Below are 17,909 nucleotides of genomic sequence, written 5' to 3' on the forward strand. Positions count from 1 at the left end.
TTCAATTACATGACCCAACCCACAATTTAAGAAACTAGACCCTAAAGTATCATTTATGTTGAAGTAAATTCACCTTTTCAAAACAAGCATTATAGCAGAGCTAATTTTTACTCTTCTGTTTTCCCACTCATCACTCCATACACTCCAGTGAATTGACCACTATTAAACTGACTTTTATTAGTATAAATTATTACCAGGAAACATACTATAATGTGCAGAGGGGGAAACGGCTTCCTTGGCTGCTGTTTTGTCCACCGGTCTTTGAATCACACTTCTTGCCTACTGTGCTCTGCTGCCATTTGAATAGTTTTGATCCCATGATATCCACAGACAAACCCTGTAGTTTCCCTTATTTTGATGGCCTGCCAAATTTTGTAGTTTTGCTGAGGCTTTGTTCCTCCTCGAGAAAACAGCTAATCTAGCTGCCACTGCTTTGTATGTTTCTAACCCAAAATCATTGCTCCTTTCCATGGGCAGTAGCAATTTAGAATACTTGATAATAGCTGACTAGACTGAAATCTTGTAGTGAAGGCTATGGGCAGTAGAAACAGGGCAGAAACCTGCTATTTTGTGTGCATTGGTGGTGAAATGAGCGCAGGAGTAAGAATTATAAATTCAAGTATTCATTCTAGAAATTAATTTTTGTTCCCATCTTATAGGGAGAGGGTCATTTCGACCAATCCAGTCCTCTCCAACCAAAGCTGCTTTGTCTCGACCTATTGTGCCCAAGGTTCTTCCAGCCCAGGCTGCTAATCACCTGTCCAGTAAGTTTCCATGGCTAAGCATGAAGTGAACTTCCTGCCATACCCATACTTCTGAGTGACATGTTCTACAGTGTTCTTGTCTTCTCCCTCCTCAAATACATATCTCCTAAACCCTTAGAAGGAAAACCATGTAAGCTATTGATTTTTCAATTAAAATGGGGCCTTCAATTAAAATGAGGTAGATAGGATGTTTTTATGGTCTTAGCAAGGGAATGTGACTACTCATTTAGGAGAAGCCTTATTGCTAGTATCATCCTATGTCTCTTTGCCTCCAGGTGCCATTGACTTGGCAGCTAAAAGTGCTGGTATTATCCCTGGGAGCCCACTCCCTGTCCTGGATACTGAGGATTTGCCTGGGATAACACAGTTGCCTTCAGAGGAAGTTACAGCCACAGTGACGGGGCAAAACTTGGCTAGCTCACATCAGAATGGGGATGCCATATCAGCTATGGGGGTTTGTATCAGTAACATGGATTTTTATTTGTTATAAAAATTATGTAAAGTATTGCCATCTTTCCAAAGGTGGTAGAGCCTACATTAAATCCTTTGATATAATGGTTACATCATATTCAATTTTTCATGCCACATTTTAAGAGATATTGGCAAACTAGAACAAATCAACATGAGGTAAACCTTGAAATTCTTGTGGACAAAATAGCGAAATTTGAGTTGAATGATGGTATAAGTATGTTACAAATGTTTTAAATTTGTTGATTTGTCACTGGTTCAACAACTCTACTGAAATGTTGATTAAATGGATAGATATCAACCTGGATATAATTCTAGATCTCTGAGGGTATGGAATGCATTACTGTATTCTGTCTAATATTTTTGATGCTGATTTAAAAACTAAATGTTATCCTTAACAAATTACTAAAATACAAAGCTAAGAAGGATTGCAAATATATGAGTAATATATTGAGGATCCATATAAATCCAGTTGTAATAGTCAACCAAGTGCATAGACATAACTTGAGGAATTATTATCTGCACTTGTATGAGAGAAGTGTTTAGACAGTTAACTGAAAACTAAATACAAGTCATTAGTGTGATGTGGCCATCAAAAGCCAAAGTGATCTTAACACAAAAGTATTGTCCAGATCACCGTTCTGTACCAGTTGGGCCATATCAATATGTGTTCAATTTGGCTACTCCCCCCCCCCCCCGAAAAAAAAAAGTAACCAACACATCCTTTGTATTAGGGGGTCAGCAAAGTATGGCCCACATGAAATTTTGTTGTATTTTAAAATGTAAAAACCTTTCTTAACTCAAGGGGCTGACTAGATTTGACTCTCAGACTATAGTTTGCTCATCCCTATTCTATATGATGGCATATGGAATATTATACGTTCTCATAGTCTCTAAGTTTTGTGATAAAGGAGAGAGGAAGGGACATTTTCTCAATCTCAGATTGGTTAAAAAACAAACAAAAAATCCCCACCAATAGTGAATGGTTAGACTTGTATGTTCTTGATGATGTCTTTATTACTGTAGCCATTTAAGCAAAGGCAGATGATGTTACAAAGGGGATTTGTATATCTTGTAGGATCCTTCCCAACCCTGAGGCTTATAATTTTAGGTTCATTTGAAGGAATTAGGAATGTTTGATCTGGAGAAGATGCAACTTAGAAGAGATCATACTGTCTTGAAATATTTGAAATGTTGTCCTTTGGACTTGATATGTGTTGCCTTCATGACTACATTTGAACCAGTGGAGCTGTCCAGCCTTATTAGATAATCATTATTAGGGCACAGTCTGAATGGCCACCCATCGGGAATGTTGCAGAATATATTCTTACATGGACATGTAGTTGGACTGGATAATCCTTGAGGTCTCTTTTTACTTACTTCGCAATATTATTTGATTTCCCACCCTACCCCATCTTTTGGAGGAATAAAGCTATAAAACTCCCCAATACTGTCATTGCATACTGTACAAGATCCAGGTACTAGCTTCTGAAACAGGTGCATAAAACCTTTAAGAGGTTCAGGAGCCCCAGCTTTCCTCAAGTCCAAGATCTGAACCCTGCTGTGAATGAGCTGACTTTTGGTACTAAACAATCAGAGCAAAACATATGAAGAAACTTTACATTGTTTGACCTGTAGTTTCAGGAGCTACCCCTCCAGACTGTTAGACTTTATCTTTCTCTGACTTTAGTTTTTAGGAAGCCCCTTAAATGAGGAGATAACTTCTGCTATATAGGAACTGATATATTTATAAATGTTTGCTTGGAATTTTGATTTCCGGTACATGGCAGTACATATATCCAAATAAGCTACGAGTCAGAGAGCATTGACCTCATCGCTTGCTAGTTCTGTGGATGTAGCTATGTTGTTTTCTCTCTCATTTGTAAAATGAGGAGGATCCAAGATGGACCTCACACAAGGTAGTTGTAAAAATAGCTGTAGTGTCTATATGTGTGAACTGCTATCCTTTTTCTGTTTCTAGGGCACAAGCAGTGAATGCCGTGTTCCTTTCATCAGTATCCCTACAAGGCCTGAACAGGAATCCGTAACTCAAGGTTTCCAGGTGAGTCTGAGCATTGTGCAGGTTCTGAGCCACTAAACCAGAGTTCATCTTCCCAAGTACATTGGATCTACCTTTGTCTAGCCAATGGTCCTAGTTTTATTGTCTCCTGCATAATTAGAGAACATAGGTGAACAGCCTACCAGTTTTTGTCTAGTTTGGAATTGCTTTCATTTCCTTTTGTTCCTTTTCTTCTCCAAATAGAGTTGTAGACTCAACATCTCACCTCCTTCTTGGAACCTTTTTTTTGGCCAGTGAAGTTACCTCCTTTCTTGGTGACACTGGTAGGCCTAGGGTTGGTTGACATTGCAATGCGTTTCCAGAGACCTTTTTATTAGCACAGCTTTCTGGGAACCTAAGTGTGGTCTTACCTTTTGACATCTTTGCTTTCACTGGTGGCTTCAGGCAAAGCAAGTTCTCTCTCAGAACCTTTGTGATGGTGTGGAAAGAGCCACAAGCCCTGAGTTCATATGCTGACTCTGCTGCTTTACTGCCGGTGTAAATGTGGGCAAGTCACTTGGCTTCTCTGGGCCTCAGTTTCTCCATCTGGAAGATGGCTTTGGACAAAAAGAGCTTTCACAAAATGCTCTAAATCTGTAATGATTAGAGAGATGCAAATTAAAACAACTCTGAGGTACCACCTGACACCTATCAGATTGGCTAAAATGACAAAAAAGGAAGATAATAAATGTTGGAGAGGCTGTGGGAAAATTGGAACACTAATGCATTGTTGGTGGAGCTGTGAGCTGATCCAACCATTCTGGAGAGCAATTTGGAATTATGCCCAAAGGGCGATAAAGCTGTGCATACCCTTTGACCCAGCAATCCCACTTTTAGGTCTTTTGCCCAAGGAGATCATGGAAGGGGGAAAGGGACCCACATGTACAAAAATATTTATAGCTGCTCTCTACGTGGTAGCAAGGAATTGGAAGTTGAGGGGGTGCCCATCAATTGGGGAATGGCTGGACAAGTTGTGGTATATGAATACAATGGAATACTATTGTGCTGTAAGAAATGATGAGCAGGAAGAGTTCAGAGAAACCTGGAGGGTCTTACGTGAGCTGATGATGAGTGAGATGAGCAGAGCCAGAGGAACATTGTACACAGTATCATCAACATTGAGTGTTGACCTACTGTGATGGACTATATTCTTCTCACCAGTGCAGTGGTACAGAAGAGTTCCAGGGAACTCATGATGGAAGAGGATCTCCAAATCCAAGAAAAAAAAAAGAAAGAAAGAACTGTGGAGTATAGATGCTGATTGAACCATATTATTTCTTTTGTTTTGGGTGCTGTTGGTTTTTTTTTTCTTTCTATTTTGAGGTTTTGCATCACTGCTCTGATTCTTTCTCTTGTAACAGGATTAATGCAGAAATAGGATTAATGTTATTATGTGTATATATATGTGTGTGTGTGTATATATATATCTATATGTATATGTATAGAGATATATAGATATAACCTATATCAGATTACCTGCTGTCTAGGGGAGGGGGGAGGGAGGGGTGGGAGGGAGAAAAATCTGAAATTGTAAAGCATGTATAAACAAAAGTTGAGAACTATCTTTACATGTAATGGAAAAAATAAAATACCTCATACATTAAAAAAACAAAAAAAAACAAAAACAAAAAAAAAAGAGCTTTCACTTCCAGCTCTAGATCTTGAGAACCTAATTTTACTTTAGTGGAGAGAAGCAAACAAGCCTAGGTTTAATTTTACTTTCCCTGTCAGTTTTGAAATGAACAAATGACAGGGTTTTTTTCAGGATATCTGAAGCATTTTTAGTCTTATGCCTGAGAATTAGGAGTTTTTCTCCATGTTACATGGTCTTCAATTCTGTTTGACCCTTTGCTGTGATAATTTTTGTATTTTTCTTTCTTTCCTCAGGGTTCACCTGTTCTGTCATTGTCTGAACTGTCCAAAGCCCCTCTCCAGAATGGCCTCTCTACTCCCCTTCCTACATCGGAGGGATCCAGTACTCGGCTTTCTCCACCCAACGTCTCTGCTTTGCTAGACATTTCCCTTCCTGGACCCCCTGAGGATGTGTTATCTCAGGGAGAACCTTCGACTCAGATCAGTGATTCCATCATTGAGATTGCTATCAGTTCTGGCCAATATAGTAAGTAATACTTCTTCTGTTCCTTGGAATCAGGAAAGCACTTGCTCCCCATTAAAACAAAAATAGTATTGCTTAACAAACAATAGGTAAGTCTCAGGATTCTTAATTGGGTCTTTAGCAGATTTATTCAAAAGATATTTGTTATTGAGAAGCCAGTAGTTTAAATGAAAAAGAGAAAATCCTGCTAGATTGATTCCCTTAGAGAAGCATTACTGGAAGAAAGGATGGCCAGTGAGCTTGTTTTCCAGTGGCTACAGAAGACAGAATCGTCAATGTTTAGATGTATTTAACCCAATTACTTTGTCTTTACTCGGAGAAGGAATTAGGAGATGGATTTAGAGGCAGGTAGGTAGTGCACTGGATGGAGTGCTGGGCCTAGAGTCAGGAAGATTTGTTCAGATTCCGCCTCAGACACTAGCTATGTGGCCCTGGGCAAGTCACTTAACCTCTGTCTGCCCCAGTTTTCTCATCTGTCAAATGGGGATCATAACAGCATCTACCTCCCAGGTAATGTTTGTAAAGCCCTTAGCACGGTGCCTGTCACATAGTAGTTGCTTAATCAGTACTCAATTCATTTCGTCCCACTGTGGTGTCAGTGGGGATGAAATTAATGCTTGATGTTCTACTGGACTTAGCCATGCTCCTAGATGTATTGGCTAGAGAAAAGTGTTTGCAAAATAACAAAATGATGCCTTCTTCAGAGTGAGAGCACTGTAAGTCTTACAACTTCCCTTTGGAAGTTTCAGTTAATACTGTTCATCTTGATTTGGAAGTTTATACTATTTTTACATTAGTAGACCTCAGCTGCTGTGGCTAGCATAGTAAGGACTAGATCAGATCTTTTTTTCTTCTAACTGAAATTTTAATGATACAATGTTATTTTTTAGGTGAAGGAGTCTCTCTTTCTCCGGCAAAATTGAATGGCAGTGACAGCTCCAAAAGTCTTCCATCCCCATCCAGCAGCCCTCAGCAGAATTGGATTGCCTCCCCAACTCATGATCCCCAGTGGTACCCCAATGATTCCACAGACTCCTCTCTTAGCAGCCTGTTTTGTGAGTTTCTCTAATACAATACAGTAAACTCAGACCCTTGACCCCCAGGAGAACATTCTTCCCTAGAAGCAAGCACCTGAGCCAGAAGCTTCCCTTGTTTTACAAAGTCCCTTCCCTAGAACCTAGTGAGCTACTTAGTGGTCTTGCTTTTACTCCTTAGAGAACTTGTTGTGAAGCAGATCCCAGAGATTCCTATCCTTTCAAAACACCTTCCCTTGCAGCTCTAGTGATGGTAGTTTTTATGGGTAGAGCATAACTTTGGTCTTCCTTTTGTTTTCCTTTTTTTGTGGATGATTTGTACTTATTTTGTTTTCTGAAATGAGCCTTTTAATTTGTTTATAATACTACAACAGAATGATTAATTTGTTTTACTTACAAGTAGTCCTCTGCATAGCTGGAACCCTGTTATTTGTCAGCTGTATGCAGTTCTTGCCTTGTTTTGAATATTCTTTAAATCAGTAGAGCTTGCTCCCTTCTACCCCAGTCTGTCAAAATCGACAGTAGGATGCATAATATTCATATATACAGAACTAACAGAATAGAAATGGAATTTCCTTTTCTAGTACTATACTTTTACCTTGAGCATAAAATAGAGCTTAAGTGTATAAATGTGATTGTGTTGCACAGATGTCTATACTCAGCCCCTGCTCCTAAATTACAACCTAAAATAATCCTAAATTGGTCTCTTGAGACAGTTAGGTAACACAGTGGATACAGCAGTAGAACTGGAGCCAGGAAGATGAAATGTGGACTCAGACACTTACTGTTTGTGTGACTCTGGTCAAGTCCCTTTAACCTCTGTTTGCTTTAGTTTTCTCAACTATAAAATGGGAATATTAATAGGACCTACCTCACAAGGTGGTTGTGAAATAGTATTTGAAAAAATATTTGTAAAGCTCTTAGCACAGTTCTTGGCAAATAGTAGGCCCTTAATAAATGCTTCTTTGCTGGTTCCCTTCCTTTCTCCTCTCTCTTTCCTTCCTTTTTCCCCTCCCTCCCCCAGATTGATGGGAATTAGCATCCATATCAGTCTTTGCCTTACAATTCTTAAAAGAAATAAAACACTATGAATGATGAGTAAGAACAGCTAGTATTAGAGATTAATTTGGGATTATACCTACCATTCTTTTTCCAATAACTGTACTGAACTGTACTGACTTATGATGATGAGAATGGTCCTGAATCTGAGCTATATGCAGAGGTACTTATTCACTCAAGTCAGGAATCAAGTATACCAATACATTGTTGTGTTAATATACTCTAATTTTCAGCATTATTTTAGAAAAAATAAAGAGTTTAATAATTTTTATGTTCTTCTTTCTACTTTGTAGCAAGCTTCATCTCACCAGAGAAAGGCCGGAAAATGCTACCAACTCCTGTTGGGACTGCCAGTGGTACTTCCCTACTCGGCCCTAGCCTGCTGGATGGAAATTCTCGGGACTCATTTGTCTCCCGATCACTGTCTGATGTTGCAGAGGTATATTTTCTGATGTTGGACTTTAACCTGATCTGAATACTTTTTTTTTTTGCGGGGCAATGAGGGTTATGTGACTTGCCCAGTAAGTGTCAAGTGTTTGAGGCCGGATTTGAACTCGGTTCCTCCTGAATCCGGGGCCAGTGCTTTATCCACTGCACCACCTAGCTGCCCCCTGAATACTTTTTTACTTGTTCTCCTTCTCTACCCCCAACCCTCTTTGAATACTTTTAGGGATAAAGGTATGTAATCATCTGCCATTTCAAGTCCTTTAATTAGATCTCCAAAGAAGGAACTGCCCCTAGTTGTGTGATCAATCACCTGGAGAGTTGAAAAGGTACTTTAGATCCTACCCTTCACGATAGGGATTTATAGATTGAGGATCTTGTCTCCAGCAACCACACCCACACTCATCACCTCCCCTGACTGCTTGAATCTTTTGTTCCTTCTACTCTGAAAGCTCCTACCCTCCCCATTTCTGAGTCTGGTGGAATCAACGGGGAGTAGTTATAACTCTGACAGGATTATTTGCCACTGGGGACCTCTACCATCTACTATATATTTCCCCTCCCCCTTCAAATCTCCTCTTAGCCTTGCATCTAGGTAGTGCCCAGTGAATGAGAGCTTGCATTTTGTTTTGGAAAGTACTGAGGGAGTTGCACAGGATGAGCAGATAGAGGAACTCATTACACTATCTTTCCCTCCAAACCCTCTCCTTTTCCAGACTCTTCTTTCTGTGAAAGGCACCATCTTTTCATTCACATAAGCTCTCAGTCTTGGTGTCATCTTTGACACCTCACTTTATCCAACAAAGCTGACCTGTTACCAGATTTTTTGGTTTCTACCTCTCCATCTCTTGCATCTTTATTCCTTTCTCTACTCAGTCACCACCGTAGTTCAGACACTCATCTTCTTTTATATAAACTATTACATTAGCTTCCTAATTAGGCTCCATCATTCAAGTTTCCTCTCTGGACTATCTTCAAATGGTGACTAAAGTGATTTCCCTATGCAGGTCCTACCATACCACTCTTCAACTCAGACTTCAGTGGCTCCCTATTGACTATAGGAACAAATATAATTTCATCTCTATCTCATCCTTGTTAAATGTCTTTTTTTCATAATTCTTTATAACATAATTATTAGTATAACAACATGCATTTAATTTATAAATAAATGTATACATTGAGGGTGTACACTCACTTATTTTTTTGGCAAGGCAATGAGGGGTTAAGTGACTTGGCTGGGGTCACATAGCTAGTAAGTGTCAAGTGTCTGAGGTCGGATTTGAACTCAGGTACTCCTGAATTCAGGGCCGGTGCTTTATCCACTGTGCCACCTAGCTGCCCGACTCTGCTTTTAATCATTTCCATATATTGGTTAAAAAAAAAAAACAAGATGGGGCAGCTAGGTGGCACAGTGGATAGAGCACTGGCCCTGGAGTCAGAAGTACCTGAGTTCAAATCCGGCCTCAGACACTTAACACTTACTAGCTGTGTGATCCCGGGCAAGTCACTTAAACCCAATTGCCTCACTAAAAAAAACAAAACAAAACAAAAAAAACCCCTAAGAGTCTGAGTTTAGTGGTGATATTTAGGACACAATCTTATTTTTTATAAAAGTTACAGAAATCTTCAAGTTATTTTCTCCCACTTGACTAGGCAGCAATCTAGTTCCATGACTAGATCTGTAAAGAAAGCCATGAAAGGAATTTTCATATTCATCCAATACTCCCACTTTCCTGTCAGGTCTCCCAGAACTTAGGAAGGTACTTTATGTTTAGAATTAAGTGATTCCCATTTATCTAACTTGCAGTATTTCCCTTTATTTCTGTATCCTTTAGGTTGTGGATTCCCAGCTGGTATGCATGATGAATGAAAACAGCATTGATTACATCTCCCGTTTCAATGACCTTGCCCAGGAATTGTCAATCACTGAGTCAAGTCGTCGAGAGGTCCTTTTTGATGGAGGTGGAGGTGGTCCTCCAGTGGGAGACCTTTCACAGTGATCACGCTAAGTGATGAGCACAATAGTAGCCACAATTAGGATGGACTGATGTTACCAGTGGATGTTGTGTGATTGTTCCTCTGATGGTTGGTGTGGGAAAATCCTAATGTCCCACTCAATAAAGGCAGCATCTTCTAAAATTTGAACAGCTGTGCATCCTGGAATCTATCATACAGGAGGAACTGATCACTGAACAGTATTAAAGATGAATTCCCATAAGAGGAGCTGGGGCTACTGATGGGGTTGGAAAGAATAAGAACTAGTTCTCTGGAATGGCATGAGTTAAGACTGTTGGTAAGAGTACCCCCTTCTGAGGCACTTTGGGTCCTTATTTAATGTTCTTAGTTTTGTGTCAGGTTTGGGGTGCAGATGAACATTAGTCTTATGTTAAAGCCTAAATTTATTGTATTGAACATTCCAGCTGAAGGAGAAACTACAAGTTTTCTTTTTTTTTTTAAAAGGGAAGAAGTTGAGAGTGCCTTGGAATAGCCATTAAATCCTGGAGAATCTTAAGCCACGCTCACTGGTGGGAGGGCATAAGTCACTACTGCCTTCCTCCAACTAATCCTTTTACCATTCTGTTACTATGTCTGTAAAGGGATGGTAGTTCCATAATCCATGATGCATTCCTTCTTTCCTGGGGAAGCCAGCACAGCATCTCTTGGGCTCTTTCTGATCATAATTGCATTCCAGGGCAGATGGTAGTACAGATAAAGGCCTTATAGTAACTGGGGTAGCAGAGGGAGAAATGTTGGTCTTCAAAGCCTTCGCTTTGTTGCAAGGATTTTTCCTACCACCAACTATTTAAATATTAACCCAATACATCACCCAATCCCTTAATTGTAGGTTCTGGCTTACTTAACAGGACAGGTAAAGAATCATGTCCTATGCAGATAACATTGATTTTTTAAAAAACTTTTGAGGGAGAAAAAGAGCGCTCTTTTATTTTGTGAATTAGGAACCATTAAAGAACAATACCTAATTTAAGTTAACATTTCTTTCCCCCTCCCACTTGCCTAATTTCTTTAAGGGTGGTCCAAAGCATCATTTGCTCAGCTCTGGATGAAGACCTTTTTTGTGGAATTTTGTTTGACATCTGAAAAAAAAACTAGTGATCCTTAATAATTGGGTATTTTTAAATAAAGTGATTTTTCTCTATCAAATTTTCCTCTCCTTTTAGTTGGCTTTCAGTATATGTTGTCCTCTTATCACATAGACACTTGGTCCTCATTTTTCTGTGACCATTGAGAATCTCTCACTCTTGCCCAGAGTTCTCTTTGTCCTATTCGGAGAATTCAAGAACAAGGGCTTATATAAATATGTCAGCTCCTTAGTACACAAAAGCCATGTCCTTCCTAGATTGAGGTCTTATAAACTCCTCCAGTCAATTCATATCAGGAGAACCCATTAAATCTACCCACAATTATGTCTTAACAGCCAGTTCTGCTTACCCAACCTATTTAGGCATCCATGTGATGAAGTTCAACCTTGGCACCGTGTGTCATCTGTGACTTCATCCATCTGACACATTTAATTTGAGGTCATTATCCACTTAGCCTGTTGCCCAGTGTTTCTATCTACTTCCACCTTTGTTGAAATTAAGAGTAGCATTTCTTCCTCTCAGTAATATTCTTAGGCAGGGCTAGTAGCCTTGGAGGTTATTGTTAATTACTTGTTCGATCTGGCTTCTCTCCCCAGCTGATGAATAACTCATTCTTTGGACATATATAATCCATAGATATTTTGGCCTAGACTGGTGCCTGATTTAGGCTTTAGGAGAAATAAAATGTTCTACTCCATATAAAGAATCTTGGAATCTCACAGGTTGAGATTATTTCATTGCAATAATAAAGGACAGGCTTCTTATTCCTAAAACAAGGGGGGACATTCAGGGTTACTGGATGAAGAACATTTAGTTTTCATGTTGTGGTTTCACTCCCTTGATCCTGAAACACTTTCCCAGACCTCTTGTGTGATACCTCACTGATAGCAGCTTATGAGTAAAGCTTTTCCTGGATCTTAGGAAAGTAGCAGCATATAACTAAAAATAAAGGAGAGGAGGAATATGGTACAGTCAGTTCAAGTGATATGAGCACTGTGTTGTATATTCTTTAAACCAACCTTACCATTTTCTGGGTTGGGTTCTCCAAACTCAACAGAGCTAAGGAATATCTCCAGCCCATGTTATCTGCCTTAGTCATGGATTAAAACTCTACTGGCTGAGTTTGCATCAGCATTAGTCTTCCTGAACTCTGTACTCTAATGCCATAAAAGCCAAGGAGTCTTTCAGGAATATTGTTGGAATTAATGACCGATTGTGTCATGACCATGTGGCCAGCAGATAATGCTTTTGACCTAGTTACCCAGCAAAAGCTCTGAAATGTTAGGGCTAACAAGTGGAAACTAGCTGCTTTTAAATTGAAGGGAAAGGGGAAGAAAAATAATACAATTAGCATGTTCAAAGACTTTAAAAATCAGAAGTTCCTCTGTTTTGAGTCTCTGGAACAGACTCTATTTGCCATATATGGAACTCAATTTAAGTAAATATCTTGTTGCTGCAAATAATATCTTGGGCAGTTGGCTTAGGGCAGCTGGAATAGGATGGAAGGAGAAAGTGATTTGTCAGATACCTAAAATTTTCTTCCTCCTTACCAGTGACAGACATGAATTACTAATGAAGACATTTGTTTTTCCCTTTGGCAACAGGTCACATGGATATTTTTACTTGCCATGATTAAGGGAAATTTCATACATGGTAGCAAAAAATTAATTTATTTCTCCTAGCCTTATAAATATATGTATAAAAATAGAACTCTTTCAGTGAATCAAAAGTAGACCAGCATATGTCAGAAAGTAGGAGAATTATTTTGTTTCCATTCAAGTGGATTTAACCTTTCAATATGAACTTATAGCATACTATGTGCATTTGAGCTTAAAGCAGATCAGTTCCTTAAAAATTCTGTCTCTGATCACCATAATATGCTCGAGATCTTTTGCAAATTTCTCTGAAGCTCCTGTTCTATTTCAGAACTGAGTAAGAACCTCTGGGTCTTACAAGATTGATTGATATTCTTGGCCCCTCGTCCTTGTGTGGAGTATACAAAGATGGGCATCTCCTCTTGTATCTTTCAGAGAATGCAGAGGCATTATAGCAATATAGTGCTTAATGAGATATACTGTAGTCTGAGTCTGCTACGTGTAGAATTTATTGTTCAAGGAGAAGAGTTAATTGAAAACAATTAGCTTACCAGTATTTCCTCTGTACCCCTAAGTCTCCTGGTCCTAAGTATAGGAATTACCATTGTTTACGAGGCTACCCCAAGATATAACTTCTGGATGGATGGCCTTTTAAAAACTACATCTTAAAACCAAATCACATCACTGAGCTCAAACTTGTTTTGCAAAGAGATGTCTTGTGTACTGATGCTGGAAACCCCTGAGGAAGAAATTTAAATATTCGGATGCATTTCTAAGGGAATACTGCACTTTGGTGGGTTTTCTTTTTTTGTTGTTGTTTTTTTTAAACAGCTTCCCAAACCTTTATAGCTCTCCTAATTCCACAGTAATTTATAAGTAATGTTAAGTAAATTAAACCTTGGAAGCACTACAGCAACCTGTTATACATTACTGGAACAGGATAACTGGCTTTAGAGCTTATGGTTTGGCAGCAGAATTTTTTGCTGTTTCTTTGAAAAATAGTTAAGCCATATCATCTAAGGTTTTTGGCTTGTTTGAGATGTGAATTTGTTTTATAGATTATAAATATACATATGCAGTGTATGTATAAAGCAGATTGCCTGTCCTTCCTGATTATTTTTTGTACCATATTGTAAATTATATTATTTATTCTTTACCAATTTTGGAAAAAAAAAGGTGTTTTGGCTATTTAATATAATAAACAAAAGCTGTTAAACTTCCTATGTTTAAATTTCCAGTTCAAACTTGTAAATCTGTTTTTATTATTGTGCATAAATACATACTAATACTTGATCTAATAAGAGTCCTTTTCTGCTTGATTTTTCTGTATTGATTTGTGTTTTCTACGGGCAATGGATATAAATTATCTCTATTACTTGAAATTTAGATTTCTGGAAGAGATAACCAGCTGCTAAAGGAAAATTAAACCCAATTTTTTCTTAGGGAGGTTGTATGGATCAAATGAGATATTTTTTTTAAAGTGCTTAGCACAGCACCTGACACATAGACATTTAATAAATTCTTCTTCCCTCCCTCCTTTTTTTTTCCCCCAGGACAGTGAGGGTTAAGTGACTTGCCCAGGGTCACACAGATGGTGTCAAGTGTCTGAAGTATCTGAGGCCAAAATTTGAACTCAGGTCCTCCTGAATCCAGGGCCAGTGCTTTATCCACTGTGCCACCTAGCTGCCCCCCTCCCTTCCTTCTCTCCATCCACAAGGGGAATCATACCCTTACATGTGGGTGCTCTGTCCAAAGTGTCATGGGGTACAGAGCACCCCAGAAGTTCTCTGGGGCACATCAAAGAAGCTTCTCCTTGAGAAACTAAACCAGAGGACAGAAAACGCCTAGAGAGATAAGCTGAACCAAATCGGACTGAGCTAGCTTGGGATTCCTACCCTTCATTCTGGTCTCCCTTACCCTGGGGAGATAAATTTGGGTGTGGCTGCGGCCTTAGCGTTCTGAAGAGGGATCTGTAGCCACCCCTCACCCAATTCCCCCAGCTACCACCAGTGGGGGATGGTCCTCTCTCACTAAAGGAACTTTTCACGGACAGATGGTCCACCCCCATCAGTCCTCTATAAAAGTACCTTCCAGTCTCCTGTTTGAGGGGATTTGGTACCTCTGAGCCATGTACTTTATGCCCATCTCCCCATGAAAGTCCAAGGATTTCTTTCATGGTTTCCCTCCCCCCACCCTTCCCTTCCCTTGCTCCTAAATAAACTATCACCTTATTCTAACTACTTTTGTGTGCAAGAGGGTGTAATTCTTTTTTTTTTTTTTTTTTGGTGAGGCAGTTGGGGTTAAGTGACTTTCCTGGGGTCACACAGCTAGTAAGTGTCAAGTGTCTGAGGCCAGATTTGAACTCAGGTACTCCTGAATCCAGGACCAGTGCTTTATCCACTGCGCCATTTAGCTGCCCCCAGAGGGTGTAATTCTTTAAAGAGGAATTCCTAAGAACCCCATCCCCTAACCAAACCCGTACCCCATTTCCCCACATATGAAAAGGAATATAAATTTTCATCACTTATACTTAACAAAGATATCTTGAGGTTTGTGGGCTAGTTTTTTTTTCCTTCCCTACTTACTTATTCTAAAAATACCTTCCCCCCAAAAAAACCCAACAAAACCAAACAAACAACTGGACGATTAACTCCCATCTCATGTAATCTTTATTTATGATTTCTTGAGATATAGCTCTGGAAAACCAGGCTTTGAAAAAGCCCACTGGGATTCAAATGGAGCTACCTGACTAGCCTTTAAACCCAATATCTTTTACTCTCACAGATTGGTCAATACTAGGTTCCAGCCCAACCCTCACTAATTCATTATTTGGATTTTGATAGGCTCAGAGTGTGTGTAAATAGTAATTGTTTCTGTTCTTTGCCAGAAACCCTGAGGGTCTTCCCCTGCAGGATTGATTCTTTGGAGAAGGCAAACTAGGCCATCTTTTGCCTCAATTCTTACCTAGCCTTGAAACACAGAATGGGTGTTGCCTCAGACAAAGACCCTGGAAAAACCTTAGCTTTTTTCTTTTGGGCAGGGGAGTGAGGGTTAAGTGACTTGCTAGGGTCACACAACTAGTAAGTGCCAAGTGTCTGAGGTCAAATTTGAACTCAGGTCCTCCTGAATCCAGGGCTTTATCCACTACACCACCTAGCTGCCTAAGACCTTAGTTTTTAAAAGGCTTAGGTCTCCCACTATCTAGAGCCATCCTGACCTATGTCTTGCCACCTGACTTAGGTGACTCTAGAGGAGAGAATGAGACTGATGACTTTATACAGCCCTGTCTCACTTAAATTCAGTTCACTTGCAAGTCAAGAAATCATCCTCCTGATGCCATTGGTCCTCTTCACAAAGGACAACCAATCGATCTCCCTCCCTTGCTTCTCTCCTTCCTTTCTAGTATGTTAAAGGATTATATAGTGAATCTAGAGAGGGAAATTTATTCTAAAACAGATCTTTTTATTTCTCGGCTTCTCTCTTTGTGTCCCAGTCTTAATATCCTGACTTCTGTACCCTTATTCAAACAGTTTTCATGTAGAGTAAAATTAGTTTTCATTTTCTAAATAATAATAATAATATGAATGCTTTTTGATCTCTAATTGGCCCCAAAATGTTTACTTATACTGAAAATCTGTCTTCCTTTCAAAGAAAAGCTGAGTGATGAATAGTATTTGTCACCAGTTGCTCTGTAGACAAAAACAAGAGACAACTTAGTGCTGTGAGGCTGCATTGAAGTGAAATTCTACAATTGTAGCTAAATAGATACTAGGAAAAGTTGACCAAAGGTTTTCCTACCTTTCCATTATCCTTTTTCCTACCTAGCAGTTCCTAAGTGAAAATACCCAGGTGCTGCTACATCTATTAAATGCTTGTGTTGGGAAGAGAGCACCCCATGCCCTTAGGCACCAGAGGAGATAAGAATTTAGCTAAGACTAGGTCTCTGAATTTAAATTTTATCCAAAAATTTAGTTTGACTATCATTTATTAAATGCCTATGTAATAATCTTTCCTTTGCAGGGAGTTTGTTATATTGGGAGGTAAAGGCAAAAGTTAAAGGGGGAGGGGAGTTGCAAGGAAGGGAAAAAGTAATGAAAGCAAAGATCTAGTTGGGACTTTTTTTTTTAAGTAGGGAAAAGAAAAAATAGCAATGTCAAAGCCTGTAGGTGAAACACAAGTGTTGAATGAAGAGAGGATGGTTCCTATCATGCTGTTTCAATCCAGTCACCTCATATCTGCTTCTAAGACATTTTAAAAATAAACAAGATTGGTCAGAGTACTTGTAGTTCTGAAAAAGAAAGACATATAAAGTGATAGTATTTTTAATAGCTGCCGGCTATAATGTTTTAAAGGTTTGCAAAGCACATCACATATGCTCTCATCTTTACAACAACCCTGAGAGGTAGGTGCCATTATTAGCCCCATTTTATAGATGAGGAAACTAAGGCAAACAGAAAATTAAGTGACTTACCAGAAGTCATACAGCAACTCTGAAGCAGGATTTGAACCAAGGTCTTCCTGATTCCAGATCCAGCATCTATGCACTCTGTCATCTCACTACGTGATTTTTGGAAAATACTCATATCCTCTGAGCAAGTTATCTATCACGGAATGGCTTTTGAACACACGTTACTGATATTTATTTAACACACAACTCTTTTTTCTTTTTTTGGTGGGGCAATGGGGGTTAAATGACTTGCCCAGGGTCACACAGCTAGTAAGTGTCAAGTGTCTGAGGCCAGATTTGAACTCAGGTACTCCTGAATCCAGGGTCGGTGCTTTATCCACTGAGCCACCTAGCTGCCCCCTGACATAACTCTTAAAAGCTTTTTGATAGAAATGATCTTTCCTAGTTAACTACTTTCCTTCTTATTCTAGTTGTACTGGTTTTGTTCATGCAAAAGACAAGCTTACATTCCAACCCACAGATGCGTACGTACAAAACCTATCCAAGGAGATAATTATGGTGACCCTTAGGATGTCTTTTTTTCTTGGCTGGACAATTGGGATTAAATGACTTGCCCAAGGTCACACAGCTACTGTTGTCTGAGACCGGATTTAAACTCAGGTCCTCCCGAATCTAGGGCCGGTGTTCTATCCACTGCGCTACCTAGGTGATCCCCTTCTGATGTGTCTTAAAGCTGATAACCAAGACTTCCAAGAGATGGAGTGGAAGCAACTAAGGAAAAGGCTAGAAGTCTATGCTCGCCTCTTAGGAGCCAGGCCCTCTAGAGCAGCGCTCACCTCCCCCAACCCTTCCTGGATGGGC

At 39.4% G+C, this 17,909-nt stretch overlaps 1 protein-coding gene across 2 annotated transcripts in view; it reads left to right on the plus strand.

Moving 5' to 3' along the window:
- The window catches only part of CRAMP1 (cramped chromatin regulator homolog 1), a 115,091-nt gene extending 103,572 nt beyond the window's left edge, over positions 1–11,519 (plus strand). For both annotated transcript variants that reach the window (XM_043969770.1, XM_043969764.1), the window contains exons 15-21: positions 660–764; positions 1,040–1,218; positions 3,214–3,294; positions 5,179–5,410; positions 6,298–6,462; positions 7,794–7,939; positions 9,780–11,519. In XM_043969770.1, coding sequence (XP_043825705.1) covers positions 660–764; positions 1,040–1,218; positions 3,214–3,294; positions 5,179–5,410; positions 6,298–6,462; positions 7,794–7,939; positions 9,780–9,944 — 1,073 coding nt within the window. In that variant the 3' untranslated portion in view covers positions 9,945–11,519. The remainder of the gene's footprint in view (positions 1–659; positions 765–1,039; positions 1,219–3,213; positions 3,295–5,178; positions 5,411–6,297; positions 6,463–7,793; positions 7,940–9,779) is intronic.
- The last annotated feature ends 6,390 nt before the right edge of the window (positions 11,520–17,909 follow it).

The sequence above is a fragment of the Dromiciops gliroides genome, chromosome 1, assembly GCF_019393635.1.
Source record: "Dromiciops gliroides isolate mDroGli1 chromosome 1, mDroGli1.pri, whole genome shotgun sequence".
Classification (NCBI taxonomy): domain Eukaryota; kingdom Metazoa; phylum Chordata; class Mammalia; order Microbiotheria; family Microbiotheriidae; genus Dromiciops; species Dromiciops gliroides.